We start from the raw sequence: 15,119 nt of genomic DNA on the forward strand, positions 1-15,119 counted from the left end.
TGATTTCAGAACATTTTATTCTCTTTACTTTTGGTTGTAACAAAATGCATCAAGTGTCCTATGTACATCACTTCAAAGGCCGACAACAGATAATTACGGCAAACTCTCAAAATTCTCACTTCAGTTCTTTTTCCTATGAATACAGACGCTTCAATCCATCATTTTCAGTATCAACAAGTATACACAAGTTACAAAGCAAAAATAACAACAACTTGTATCTAATGTCTTAAACCTTTTCCTTATAAAACACCTTAATCATTCATCCAGTCCATCCAAACTAAACACTTTGTCTTCATATACATCCACATCTTTAGAAAATACTCTGTAGCCTCCTTTAACATTCAGACTGTTATGGTCATGGGCCCCAAAGCTAAAACCAACAAATCCCGTGTTTTTTTAAATCAAAGAAAAGAGGCACAAACCTCGAGATACCGTCATCTGACTTTGACTCAAACACATGAAATACAGTCAGCGTGCACAAAGTCAAATCCAGTTTAATGTCAGCACAGCAGCATCAGCACAAAAATCCTTACTACAATGCTGTTTGTCGTTGTTGTCAAAAAACAAACAACAAATAAAAATGGCCATAACATACAAAGCAATTTCTGAAAATAAAGATACACATGAATTAAAGCTCTTCCATGGGTAAATACTATCTAAATTGAGTTTGCGATATATACTGTATTTAGAGAAGTCCTTTTAAATATATATATTTCTTAAATCACATTCAGCTTACTGCGGAGCCAATATACAGTATAACGATATGAAGTTTACTTTATATCGTGTGTATGTTAATAAAGGAATAAATAAACACATTTTCATCTACATGTTTAAATTCATGGCTGTTAACCTTTAGCCCTTAATGTTTGAGGGTAAATTCAGTTAGGACATATGTTTTGTCAGCAGGGTTAAGTAAAAACTATTCTCCCGATTTTCATGAAACTCTGTGAAAAGGAGTAGCATGGGTCAGCATTTTTGAGCGGATTCAAATGTGATAAATGTGGCTTTGGTAAAGTTCTGCACCCCAAGTGCCCTTCCAGTTTAACAAACCTTTTTTGGGGAAAATAGTATAAAAAGTAAAATATAAAATGACATCAAGACATAATAACTTAAAGGTGGGGTAAGTTTGAGAAACCGGCTCGAGATACACTTTTTGTTATATTCCATGGAATGCTCTTAACATCCCGATAGCAATGAATATCAAGTGCTTTGACAAAAAATCCATAAAAAATGTCATCTGTGGAAGCCGTAGTACTGTAAAAAGCACGACCAATCATTTTAGCCGGCCCGGCTAAAATAACTGGATGGCCGACCTGCCTGTCAGCCTTCCTGTGTGTTGGAGGAGGGGCTCTGTAAGGAAGTGGCAGATTTGTTCCGGTTGTGTATTTTCAAATTCTAGCGCACTCGAGCTGGTTTCTCCAAAATGACCTACCCCACCTTTAAGTCAACTTACTAGCTTCTTGCACATATTTAAACCACATCTCATAGTCTTCTTAAGTGGATGGAGTTTTCTTGATGAGAGCTGAGAGACTATGATATATGGCTGAAACTTTCTGAAAAGCTAGCTAGCGACCTTAAGTCTTATGAGTTTATCTATATAACTGAATATATTGGACACTAGGAAACTTCCCTTTTCCCTTTGTATGGCATTGTCTGATATTTTCTAGACTCGACAATTAATTGACTTGTCTGCATCGTAATAGATGATTTAAAAAAAATGGCATTCCTAGATCTCAATCAAGCTTTCACATACATTATGGCTTCATTCACTCAAATACTTCAGAATCTCTTTTCACAAAGCCCTCAAGAAACGCCTGAATCATAGCAAACAAAATGCCTGTATTAACCTTAGGTTACCATATCATCCTCCTGAAAGTGTCCTCGTATACTTTATGTATTTACACACAGCCAGTCTCACAGTCAGTGCTTTCCCCTCCAGTCACTCAATCTGTCTGTGGCTCCTGCTGTCGAATATCATGGACCTCCTCTGTGGCTGGTAGAAGCAGCTGGTTGACGTTTCCAGTCTCTGTCCACTTTTTGGAATAGTCATTTTGTTTTGAAGGGCGACCCCCTCCGGTGTCCTGAAATTCTCCGCCATCTCTTTAGAAAAGACATTCACTGCCGACGTTTCATCCAGGCTCTTGATGGACGAGAGGAGCCTGCTGTCGTCTCCTGAGGGAGGATAGTCCATGATGGGAAAGGGAGGGCTGAGAAGGATGAGGCTCTGAGGTCTCTGCCTGTTCCTAAAGGACGGTCTCTGATGGATGTTCCCTCTGTTAGGTCTGGGACAGTCCACGAACACTTCCAAACTGGGCGGGTGTCTCCTCCTGATGACTGGCAGCTCTGGAGTAGATGTGGTCTTCGGAGACTCGGCAACAAGGGGGAGTTTTTGGTGTTTGGGTTCAGGCGCTTTATTCTCCAGCTCCTCCTTGAGATCGGACATCACCGGAGCAAGTGCCGCGTTGCTTTTCTCTACAGTCGTCTTAGGATCTTCCTTTTGTTGTTCCTTGGCTTCGTCAAAGTCCTTCTCATGTCTGGAGGGAGGTATCTGACTGTACTGCACCTTTGGAGGGACGACGGGCACGGCTTTGGCCTGGCAGGTTTTGATCATGAAGGCTGTTCGCACCGATGACACGCTCACCGGGGCAGAATTTCTGCGTAGAGGAGCCTGCCGATCACTTAGAAACAACTCCAGCTCTGAGGGCAGCCTGCTGGCTACAGATTCAGAGGAGGTCAGTAGTCCTCTCTGACTTGAGGAGAACTCTGGTGAATGACGGTTTTGCTGATTAGAAATGTCTCTGATGCATCGATTCCCAAGGTCCAAATTGAGTGAATATGGTCGGTGTTTAGAATAGCTGTTTTCTTCTCTTTTCTCCGCCTCATAAGACATCTGTCTGTACAATCTCTGAGATGACACTGTGTTCTTCTGTTTTGCTTTTCCTGTGTGAGGTTGTGCTGTGTTACTGCCGTTCACACTGACCCCCGGTGGCAAACACGTCCATTTAGTCTCTGGTTTGCTACTGGTAGTCAGAGGAAAGCTGCCTGAGGGGTGCTCAGTGCTTTTAACAAGCGACTGTTTGATATTATCAACTGAAGCAGATGAAATGTGAGTTTCCCCCACAGAGCAGAAGGGCGATAGTCGGTTAAAGAACTCCTCCACGTCCGGTGAGTGGAGAGGACTGGTAACCCATAACTTAGTGGAGCTAAAGTCCTCCCAAGACTCAACCAAGTCCAGCTCCTCGGAGTTTCTCCCACTTCTTTCACCAAGGTTTGGCAGATCCAAAGTTTTACGTTTTTCCTCCAAACACACCGACAGCCTTTGAATAACTTCTGGAATCAAATCTTTCTTTGCTCCATCACAGGAGATTTTTTTGTCTCCTTGAGGAACTTTGCTTTCTTCTGATTTCTTGTTGGCATCATCTGCTCCTAAGAAGCCTACAACCGCTGGAGTATCCTCTATCGTCAAAGGATTTACAACTTTATCTGTTTCCTTTAAAATAAGTTGACCCTGTTTGGTGTCATCTTTGTGTAAGGGTGTGATTTTCAGATGCAGCTTCTTCTTTTTCTCATCCAAGAGGTCAGCAGGAGGGGTGATTTCGGTGTTTTTGTGAAGTGAAATGTCTGACCCTGAGGGCTGTTTCTGTGCAGAGTCTCCAGTGGCGATTACACGGTCACTCAAAGAGGTATTTGAAGACTGCTCCCTGAATAACAAAGACAGAGACGGAGAGCTGCGGCTTCGCTTTGACTTAACATCCATTGTTAACCTCGTGCCCTCAAACGTGCCCTTGGAGCCGAAAATGGGGTTAAAAGTCTCGTCCAGCAGGTCGATCTCAGGTTCAGTTATCTTCAGTTCCTGTTTGAGGTCAGTCCACGGCTGTTTCCCAGTAGAAGATCCCTTATCCTGAGATAGAAACCAGACAGAAAGGATTAAAACAGTGATTCTAGGGCTGGCACTAACTATTGTTTTCATTCATGCTTTTATCAGTTAGCTGTTTGTTTTATAAAATGTCAGAAAATTGTAAAAAATGCAGTGTTTTCACAAACTTTAAACGTGAAGAACATTCCAACGAAAGAAGCTTGAATAAGAGTATTTGGATTTTCTTTTCTTAAGAAAACCGACTTAAAGATATTCAAAATAGTTGCTAATTAATATACAGTTTACAACTAATTTAGTTAATCTTTGCAACTCTGAAACCAAATCTAAACCAAATAAATATAATATGCTAGTTTGAGCCAAAGACTCTGGTATCCCTGTTAAACCTAACTGTAATTTGTTGATCAAATCCACTGAAGACTTTAGCCCTAATGCAAAAAGGTGTCTGCAATTCTGCTTAAGTTAAGCACAACTACCTCCAGGACTTACCAGTTGGATGGTTGTCTGCTGGTTGTCCTCTTTCCCAGGAGAGGGCGCTGCGTCTTTGCCGTCCCTTGCATTTGCCGGGGATGCTGGTTCAAGTTCAGAAGTATTCATCCCTCTTTGACCTTCTTTAACCACTTCTTTGCTTGCATCTGAGTTTTTCAAAGAACACAACATTATTTACACATGTAGCATTTGATTTCAACGTCACATAACAAGCCTTTATGAAATGTGATAATGGAAGATGTCCTCACCCTTTGGAGGGACGCTGGATATCGGTTCCGCTTTCTTTTTCCGCTCCATTCCTTCCTGCTTCCTTGGTTCCAGCAGAGGGAACGTGTTGCTCTTTCCACTGTTGCTGCTCTGCTCTGAGCTCTCCTTGAAGGGTTTCAGAGTAGCTGCTTTGTCCTTGGCGTGGCCCCTGCACGGCGTGCTGTTGGAGCTGATAACAGCCGACACACGCAGAGGTACAGACACGGCAAAAGGCTCAGATATGTTGACGGCCCTGCGCTGATGCCTGGGAGAAGACTCCAGTGGGAAGAAGCTTCCTGGGAAGGAGGGCCGAGAGGAGCTGTTTTGGGAGGAGCCCGAGTACAACATCCGCCTGCTTTTCGGCGAGGTGGGCTTGTATCCACTGACTTCATCACCTTTGTAAACTTTCAGTTGCTCTGGAAGTGTTTTTTGGGGGGGTGCAGAGGAACCTGTTGACCCTTTTTGGTAAATTCTTGAGCTCCAGCCGCCTGTTGCCCCATCAGATTTTGTCTCCTTATACTCCCAGCTCTGGTCATGTTCGCTCAGGTCATAGAGCAAGTCAGATCCCAGCGTTCTGGATTTCACATCCTGACCAAAGAGGCTGCCAGATCCACCAGCTGGGCTGTTGTTTCCTGTTCTGTCATCATCTGCATGGTAAAAATAACATTACATGTTACAATACAACATGAATGTTGCTCTGTGTTTCTATAAAGCATAGGGTTTTAGCCCCACCTGTTGGTATGGAGCATAAGGACTCCATGCTCCTGGATGGACGAAGAGCTGCCTTTTCTGTAGGAGAAAATAATATGAACACAGTCTGACTCGACATAAGGTTATGGAGGCTGTACATCTGTTTAAAACCCTCCTCTGGGAGACCTTACCTGTCCCTTGTGCTCTTATGAACACGCTTCCATTCCGGCTCAGTTTTCCCCTTTCCACAGACCTTCCCAAGTTAAAGATGGACTTCCATTTCTTGGATTTCCCAGAAAACTTTCTCCTTTAAGACAAAGAGATTAAGACATTCCACAGATTGTTCTGACCGTAACACATAGAAAGTACTTACATCATCTCTCAATGGACTGAACATAAATCTGTCATACTTGCTGTCTGATATGTCTATGACGGTGTGGTAGAGCGTGGCAGTGCTGGTGTTAGGCAGGCTGTTCTCTCGCTGACGTTCTCTGTGCACCGGGTGGTTTGGACTCAAGGAGCGGGCCTGGGCTTCTTCCAGGCTCATCAGCTTCATCGGCCCACACTGGCGGCTGATTGGGAGCGTGGCGTAGTTCTCCTCACACTTCAAACTGGGTCCTGGAGAATCAGAATCAGAAGACCTTTATTAGTCCCACAGAGGGGAAATGTGCATTGTTACAGCAGAAAAGAGCCAAAGACAGCTTTATGTTAACTTAGAAGCATGCATAAAAAAAAAAAAATTATAATAAAAGTTACACAATTTACAAAATACACATCCTGTAACAGTTCTGAGGATATAGCAGCCAGGCATATTGCACAGTTATTAACGGTAAAATAAGTACAATAAATCAGTCTTTTCATGGATGATCAGGAGTCAGGACATTCCTAAGCCCTAGAAATATCGCATAAATGCATTTGTATTTTGTTTGATTTGGTTGAATGTGATACCTTCTTTGGGTTTTATTTGGGCCGAACCGCTGAAGATCTCCTCTCTGTGGTTTAGAATAAACTCAACCACTGACTGTTGTATCCGCACCTCTTGGAAGGCCATGTCTCCATTAGTACCTGACGCCTCAATGTCTTTAGATCTGACAAAATAAGAGATAAAAACAAGAATGAATTAAAGTATGAATACCTTAACCTAAAGGAGCAAAACAATTATTTTCAAGATTTATAGATAAAGTTCAGCAGGCACGCTAAACCCACCTTAATAGGTTTGGAGCCCACACCAGGGCCAGGTTACGGGTATGCATGTTTGTTGTCGTACTTAAGGTGGCAAGGTGGGCCAGGTGTTTAGTAAGGTACTCCAGAGTCCTGATGGGGATCACAAACACATTTATTACAGCATTATAATAATATTTACAAGCCAGTTGTAAAATATTCTTTATGGATGAGAGTTTAAAGAAGTTCACCTGAAGTGAGGTGTCGGCAGTTCTTTGATGACCCCCTGAATGTGTAAAAGTCTCTCATTGTCCCCCTGAACCAGGACTGTTTTCTGCATGTAGAACAGACAGAAAGAAACCACATACTGATGAACTGTGAGTTAAAGCTATCATGCATCCCAACCAGCACAAATGCAAGCAAACCAATGTGTGGTTGAGGTGTTTGAACAGTAAAGTAAACATGAGGACGTCAACATTTGAAGTTGTTAAAACGTCTCATGGCTGCATAAAGATTCATTCCACCATAATGTTTTTGTATCCATAATATGCACAACATCAATCACATAATTGAATTGAACAGATTCTGCTCAATGCTCATGTTGTTAAGAAGTCCTTCCTTTCCAAGGAAAATTGGGTTTTGGTATGTTTTTATTTGACTTTTCCTGAAACGCCTCTTGGAGTCTTCAGGCCAGCGCAGCACAAGATGTATGAATGCCAAGGTATGCTAATAGCCCGTCAAGGTACACAGAAAGCTACACAGAGAGCATGAACCAGGCCTCACAGTTTGGTTTTCCTTCTCTCCTGCTCCCCTCTAAAGTATTTTTCACATCTGCAGCTCATCCGGAAAATGCTTTGCTTTAGTTCTAAATGTAGAAATAGTTTCCCTGCAAATGTGGCCATACAGTTTGATATCTACATTCTGACCTGGTCTCCTTATACTCTTGATGTTAAGGTCTTTCTTGAATGCAAAGCTTAAATCCCCCTTTGATGAAACTGATAATAATTGTGTTATTTGTGATCAGTTTGTGCAGGAACATCTTTTCATGATTATGGGCAGCATAACTGCTCCTTTTAATAGCTAGGAGGATTTCATTACAAAGATAATAAATGGTGTTTAATTAAGTAATACAATATGTTATTTGCTTGCAGTTCAGAAGACATCTGCTAATAGTACTGTTTTTTCCAGGGAAGAGATGAAAACAAGACCGAGAGATGAGCTCACAATCATTGAAAATTATAATAAATAAGATCTGCATAGCGCTAACTAAAAGCACTAAGCACTTCGAGATTTGTCTTGGCAGATGAGAAGCGCTATATAAATTAAATGTATTATTATTATACTGAAGGACTTTGTGGAAGAAAATGGCGTAGGATATTGGGGTTGGCTTTCGATCTGCTACTAATTACTGTTTGTAAAACATACAACACACACACAAGATTCTTTGGGGATGTGTGTGTGAACTGAATGTACTTACAGTGAATTTGCTGTATAACTCGTATGTGAGCAGAGGATTGGGTAGCTCCCTGAAGAACAGCTTACATAAGGAACCCACACAGTGGATGTCCTGGAGGTACACTTCCTCTGTGAGGTCAGGGCACGCCTCACAGCAGAATTCCTGCCTGTACACACACACACACACACACACACACACACACACACACACACACACACACACACACACACACACACACACACACACACACACACACACACACACACACACACACACACACACACACACACACACACACACACACACACACACACACACACACACACACACACACACACACACACACTCAGAGTTAGCTGAATGCTTTGATTGTTAACACCATGCTAACTTTTGTTGCAGTACGTGTCTTGTTAGATTGAAGTGTATCCGGTCGACTTTAAAAGAAAACAAGCTTTGAGAAATCAATAATAAATAAATGAATGATTTTATGACTGTTCATTCAGACTGCATGGATAAAAAGAAAGAGCTGGACTAACACTTGTTTTATGGACTTGTTTAGGGTCATATTTAATTTGTCTTAGAAGGAGCAAACTGAATGTATTTATCGGTAATTATAAGGAATGAAATGCTTAAAAAAATGATATGTTCTATAAGGTGAGGTTCCCTCAAAAGCATCGCTGTACCTGAGGTGCTGGATATTTGAGGTGACCCCCGACAGTCTGTAGATCCCGTCCACAATCCCATGTTCCTCGATAAACTCTGCACATTTCTTCAGAACCTGAGGAACTAAAGTTGAGAAACCGTGTTAGTCATATACTTTTATACTGGGCTTGATGGTCCCATTAAAGCATAAAAGCAGGAGAGGGAACTGTGAATGTAATGTGTCAGCGGGAACAATGCACACAGGGCTGACTTCATGGTATAGCGTTTGTTCCACTATGTCTGTTTTCTATTCCTTAGAGCCGCTGATTGTAGGTGGACTTTGACAGGAAGTTAAAAATGGTTTGTTTGTTTCAGAGGAAGGCTGACACACCCAGTCCTTGTAGCTGGTATTACTTACGACATTTCCTCTAATAGAAAACGGCTTATGAAATGTTATCACTGACCTACACAGCTTTCCAAACAACAGTACATCACTTTCTGTACACAAGTGTTTTTACCTGCCTTTTTAAAAAATAAAATGGGAACTGAGCTAACTGTGGTTTTACAGCTAAATCACATGCTCTGTTTCAGTCTGACCATAACTTCCCTTAAGCGAATACTGAAAATAGCAAATGGTTGCAAAAAAGTTGATGACGAAACTTAATGTGGTGTACTTTTGATATAGCTTTGATACATGCTTTGACACAAAAACATGTTTTTAAGATAGTTATGTTGAGTGAGATAACGGATTGGTACGACAGGAAATCACATATTGATTTATCCTCCGTTAAAATGTATGTTATTTAAGTAAAACTCTTTATTTTAAATAAAGAATAACTATGTCCAATTGCTTTTAATACAAAAACTGCTTGATATTCACATGTGAAAAATCAATGTTAATGACATGTCTGTCTTTTACAGACATAAAAAAGTTTCATTTGCTGCCTTGCATTTCTAAACCTCTTACATTTTAATACTTCTGACTTCCACGTCTTTTGGCTTTGAGTATTAACAGATCTGGCTCCATAACAAATTCATCCTACATCAAATTAAATAAGAATTGTTGGCAATGGTTGATCTCACATGGCAGACACCAGGAATCTGCCATTTACATTCTCATCCATCTGACTTAATTGGACTTCCAGTGACATGCCTGTGGTCAAATATAACTGTGGAGCCGTAATTTAGCGCCTCTCCGTCTCTGCTTTTAGTAAGCTAAAAACAACTTTTTTGAGACTTTATGAACACATGAAACGAAATGTGTGACAAGGAAAATGTCATGGTACCATTTGATTCAGAGTGTTTGTTCCTACAGTAATGTTAAATGTTATTTTAAACGAAGAAACTGCAGCTGCTGCTCAGTGGTTGACTTTACAAAAACTCTGAGCAGCGCTGCAGTGTTTGTTTTGGTCAGGGTTTATAAAAATGTTATATGCAAACATTGGTTGTTGACTGAAACACCTTTAAAAGTTCAGGGCCAGATTATCAAACCCTGTCAAAAAGATTGTCGTGAAAAGATTAAGCTTGTATATTTCCTCTAGATTACTCATGTATCTTTATATAACTGCTGATTTTGAGTTTTCTGAAAAAGCAGTTTTACAATGTTAGCATGAAATGAATGTTATGAAACAACCTCAGATATCCATGAGAACGATTGTGTGTCTGTGTGAGACAGGAAGTGAGCGTCTTATACCCTTTATCACATCCACGCAGGACTCCATCGCTTGTTATTATATCAAATAACAATATTAAATCTCTTGAAAGTAAAGGTTGAAGATATTTTCTCTTTAAAAGATTTCTCTCACAAATAACTATATGTTGTGAGTATATCAGCTCATATTTAGTTGTGAAGTGGGGTTTAAGATTAAGGGGGACTTTCTGCGCAGCTGGAAATTGGATTCTAACACTTAACACATGTGGGCATCATGTACAATTTACCTTCTCACATGTAATGTTAATAAGGAAATAAAAAGAGGCTTGATCGTCACTGTATCCTGATTTAAAGTGTCTGTGTATAATTGAATATAAATGTTGACATGTGGAGTTAAAAGTGTCATGACTACAAAGGAGTCCATTTAAAATGTCTACATTGCGTCTCTGTTACTTTGTCTGGAGCTCCCAGTAGTTCATATCAGTGACAAAGTGAGGCACTAACAATCTAAAAACACAATATGTCTGCTCCACATCCATGACCCAAACCTCCTCCCTCACTTCCTGCATGATGCTCCGCCTCACAGAGCGTCCACTGTAACAGGTCTTCCTTAAAGTTCACATACCTGCACGTGGGAAACTTCACCTTTCCAACAAATCAATGTGTGGCCAATAATAAAATCACAGAAGACAGTTTTATCAACATATGATCAGAATAAATAACAGGAATTATAGAAAATCATCCTGTCAAACAAACGTGGCCACATTTGAGTACATTTATTTTCTCGTCTGTTTTTGTCTCGACTCGTAATTTTCTCCCATCCATTGGCAGCAGCACCGCCAAGTCTCGTATCAAACCCAAAACTATCCATAGGAGCTAAAGTCACCGTAGGAAACTGATGCCAAAAAATGTCAGAGCCACACCCAAATTCACAAATGACCCTTTAATACAGCCAATGTGTTGATGAATGGCCTTACTACAGTAAATGTAAAACACATGTATACCTGATTTTCATTGATGTAGTCTTTGAACAAAGCCAGTATTTGTTATATAAAGACACTGTTCCGTCTTAAAGATATATATGGATAAGGTTATAATAGGTATACTTATCTAAGAAATGACTAATAAACCTCCTTATTTAGTATAAGTGTGATGCTGTACGTACAAGTAAAGTGATACATGAAATATATGTTTATTTGATGGTAGTCACTAAAAATTGAGTGTTGGATGTCAAAGAAAACATAAAAAAAAGTTTACCATCCTGCCCGGAGTTCTGGAGATGTTCTATCAGGTCACAGCCGAACACATTTTCACTTCCTTTCTTTTTGGACTTCTGCTTAGTCCCTTTATTCTTCATGTGGCTCCAGTTAGTAGTCCCGAAGTTTAAAACAAACAGATCCTTGGAGGAACGGCGATCGATCCATATGACCCCATAAGAGAGAGGTTGAGTTCTTAGGTCAAAAAAGCAGCCACAAATCTCAGCAATCGGCTCCCAAAACGCTGCATCCGCTCACATTCTGACTAACCACACTGTTGGAGGCTGAGAGCAGAAGTGACGTCACATTTTGAACTTTAAGTCCTTTTTAGTTTGGCATAACTTGGAGTGATGATCAAAGAAAAGGCATGGTGTGAGAGTAGCTTGGCTGGGACGTGGCAGTCCGCTGCTTTATCTGTGAAGGATTTGCAGAAACAGCATTAGAATCGGTTGGTTTCCTGTTGTTCTTTCACCCCCAGCCAGTCTCTCTCTGCTCGTTTTTTATCTCCTCCTCTTTTCCTTCATTCCACACAGGCTCCCCTTTTCACTGGCTTCTCTGAGGAAGCATATGAAGAGAGGCAAATCCCCTCAGGAACATTACTTTTCATTTCAGATTTTCGACCTGACATTTTTAAATATGAGATGTTTAGAGATGGACTCGTGGCAGTGGAGGGATTTTTAAATAAATGTTGAGGGAAGTGAGGTGAGGGGAGGAGAACAGCTGACTTCTGTTTCTCTCCTGGTTTAGGAATTACAGACCTCTTTTATCCATTTTTTTTGTCACATAGCCAAACTTGGTGCTAACGGGGAAGCGGCGCTCGGCCTTCCTGAATGCTCCCAATGTATACAATTTCCTGTGCAAAGAGCCCGGGCTCGAAAACAAAAACAGACGCGTTCTGAAGGAAGAGGGAAGTGGGAGGTGACTGCAGTGAGGGCCTGAAGGGCACAGATGGGAAATGTGGGGGGGAGACTGCGAGTGGGGGGGTGAGGAGATGGATGACACACATGGTTCTCGTTACTTGCTGCTATGCGTTTCATGTTTTTCAAACTGGAATGCAACCTAATCTCAGAGACGTAATCAATGTATGAATTAAATGTATACACCGGTGTAAAACAAAGTCTGTTTGTGTGTAGTACTACAAGCGCCTTTGTTACTTCCTGTCTTGATTAAATGTAATCCAATTACACTCCCTAGATTATGAGAAATCCCCTGGTGGTGGTGATATAATGTTCATATTTGTTGACTTTCACATGGGAAATTACAGCTCCTGAAACCCAAATTACAAAAATGGAGGTCTGAAATATTCCAGCTGTAAAATCCTGAACTTTCCCTGGGGAGATTTATTTAAATTTTTTATTGCAGTACATTTATATTCCAAGTTGACCCGTGTTGGACCACTGTCAAACCACCACTATGCAAGCGTCAAACATCAACATCAAACCAGCAATACATGTCTGCTGAAAAACTGTGTTTGGTGATGACGTAACCATGACTTTTGTTTTGATATACAGACACCAGAAACCTCCACTGACTCACTAAGATGTTGTAACACTTAACGCACTTGGCTACTCAGCTGCTGACATACACTTATTGATATACGGTAGTTACGAAAACTGTTATTAGCCTCGTAACAATGCTCTCCTCTACTTTAGAGCTGCAACGATTAGATGACTAATTTCTCACTAATTTGATAATGTTTTCCGCCTCTCAAATATAGAGATGTCATACTTTCTCTGTTCTGAACTAGCAAACTAATTATGTAAAGACACACCTTGGACTTTGAGAAAAAGGGGATGAACATTTTTACCTTTTTTCTGACATTTTTAGAGCAACTTTTACTGTGTTAACTGATACTGCAGTTCTTTAACTATATGTTTGGTCTCCACCAACACCTGAGGGTATTATTTAGCCTTTTAGCTGCTAAATGCGCCACTATTGATTTACCCTATTTCCCATGCAATATGCAAAAATGTGAACTCAACCAACGACATACAGGCAGAGTTTGGATTGTACATTTACTCAAAGAACTAAGGCATTACTTTTCTACATATTCTAGCTTTCCTCGGTGTTGCAAATGCACATCCCACTGGTGAGTTGTTATGCTCTACGCTCGTACTATTTGTCCAATCAGGAACAATACAGTACTCATTATAGAATCCACTGGCATTTTAACATGTCTGAATGGGCTAGTTTGTAGCGTAGATCCCAGTGTTCTCGCTTGCAGAGTAGATATGTTTGTGCTAAAAGTGTTTTGTGAAAGTCACATGTGAACTAAATGACCAGGCTAGGCCTTCCACAAGACAAAGCTTTCTTTCTGCACCATAGGAAGAGGAGATGACATCATCCTGTCCATACAAAGCCCCAGACATCCCGCTCTTTCTTTGCACTGGTCAAAAAAAAAAGAGAAAGAGGTCTATGCTGAGAAGACATGTCATTGTATCTGAAGTAAAGGGGTTATTCTTGTCCTTACTTTTAGTGTCCTTCATACTCTCAGAGGGATCCAATGTCTTCGATCGGTAGCTGGAAATTATGCAATGAGGGCCAATATTCCTTACATAAAATGTTTTCAAACATGTTAAACATTTTGTGAGTGAGTAGGGCTGTCTAATAAATATACGTTAACATGAGCAACATTCTATGGTTTAAAGAAAAATAAATCAGTATTAATTGATGTATATAATGCACATTATGCTGTTCCATCACAGTTATAACTTCAGGTGCAAAACAATTTCATTACGCTTTTGTTTCATCTGAACTTGGTTGCACAAAAACCTGTAAAATGTTAATTGTATACTCATAAACTAAGTTTACAACACTGCTGTTTTGGTGTTATGTTCATGGCTTTTCCTGACTTCCCTTTCTCCTTTTTAGTAAAAAAAACTAAACGAAAAAAACTTGTAAATGTCTTTTAATTTGAAGGAAGGAAACTCATGTTCAAGCCTCCACTGGCCAGCCTGAATACAACTGAACTAGTATGTGAGGAAATATGGAGAAAACTCAATAGTAAAAGGGATTCTACCTTCCCTCAGCTGTGCAGTTCGTGTATGGCGCTGGCACATGATTGTAATGGACGCCTTTGTCTAATTCATGGAGGGAATAAGTGGATTTAAAGGGAGTGTTGGCAGCCAACATTGTAGCGTTCAACCTAATCTTCTTAAACTGGTTACATATAGACATGCATTTACATTATATCCAATTCAACCTATGTAAAGTAGTCTTGTTGGTTTCTTATTGAGGTAAAAACAGTTTCATCTGGAGTGAAATAAAGTTAATTGAGCTGACATTTGTTTTTACTTTATATTTTCCATGTTTCCCATGTGTTATTTCCCAGTTTGTTATTTTGTATCCATGATTGTGTTAGGCACTAACAACAGCGCACATTGCCCCATAGTAAAGCAATCTTTCTGTATGTAGTAACAAGGCAAGAGAACTCACTCAATGTTTTTCCAATTTTGCTCTTGAGGACCTCCACTGGTCAGGTCCATGTACTGCAGGCTGTTACATGCACCAGTGATTCTCAAATGGGAGTACGCGGACCCCTAGGTGTAAGTTGGGGTACTGCAGGGGGTACGTGAGATTTAAAAAAAAAAAAAAAAAAAAGTTAATTAAAAAAATACCATGCATGATTACAAAAATAATCTTAGTACAATAAGT

At 40.4% G+C, this 15,119-nt stretch overlaps 1 protein-coding gene across 2 annotated transcripts; it reads right to left on the reverse strand.

The window, feature by feature from the left end:
• Nucleotides 1–15,010, reverse strand: arhgap31 (Rho GTPase activating protein 31). Of its 2 annotated transcripts, XM_034201604.1 has the most exons (14): nt 14,901–15,010; nt 13,936–13,985; nt 11,467–11,879; nt 8,600–8,702; nt 7,938–8,082; nt 6,712–6,794; nt 6,506–6,613; nt 6,248–6,387; nt 5,710–5,917; nt 5,491–5,606; nt 5,342–5,398; nt 4,612–5,256; nt 4,364–4,509; nt 1–3,901 (listed from the first exon to the last, which is right to left on the reverse strand). In XM_034201604.1, exons 3-14 carry the CDS (start codon nt 11,564–11,566, stop codon nt 1,940–1,942), a joined length of 3,813 nt encoding a protein of 1,270 aa, XP_034057495.1. In that variant the 5' UTR covers nt 11,567–11,879; nt 13,936–13,985; nt 14,901–15,010; the 3' UTR covers nt 1–1,939. The 2 variants fall into 2 exon arrangements, with proteins under 2 accessions (XP_034057495.1, XP_034057504.1); XM_034201613.1 differs by lacking the exon at nt 13,936–13,985 and having other exon boundaries at nt 14,901–15,009.
• Between the last annotated feature and the right edge of the window lie 109 nt (nt 15,011–15,119).

This window comes from Gymnodraco acuticeps, unplaced genomic scaffold (genome assembly GCF_902827175.1).
Source record: "Gymnodraco acuticeps unplaced genomic scaffold, fGymAcu1.1, whole genome shotgun sequence".
Classification (NCBI taxonomy): Eukaryota; Metazoa; Chordata; class Actinopteri; order Perciformes; family Bathydraconidae; genus Gymnodraco; species Gymnodraco acuticeps.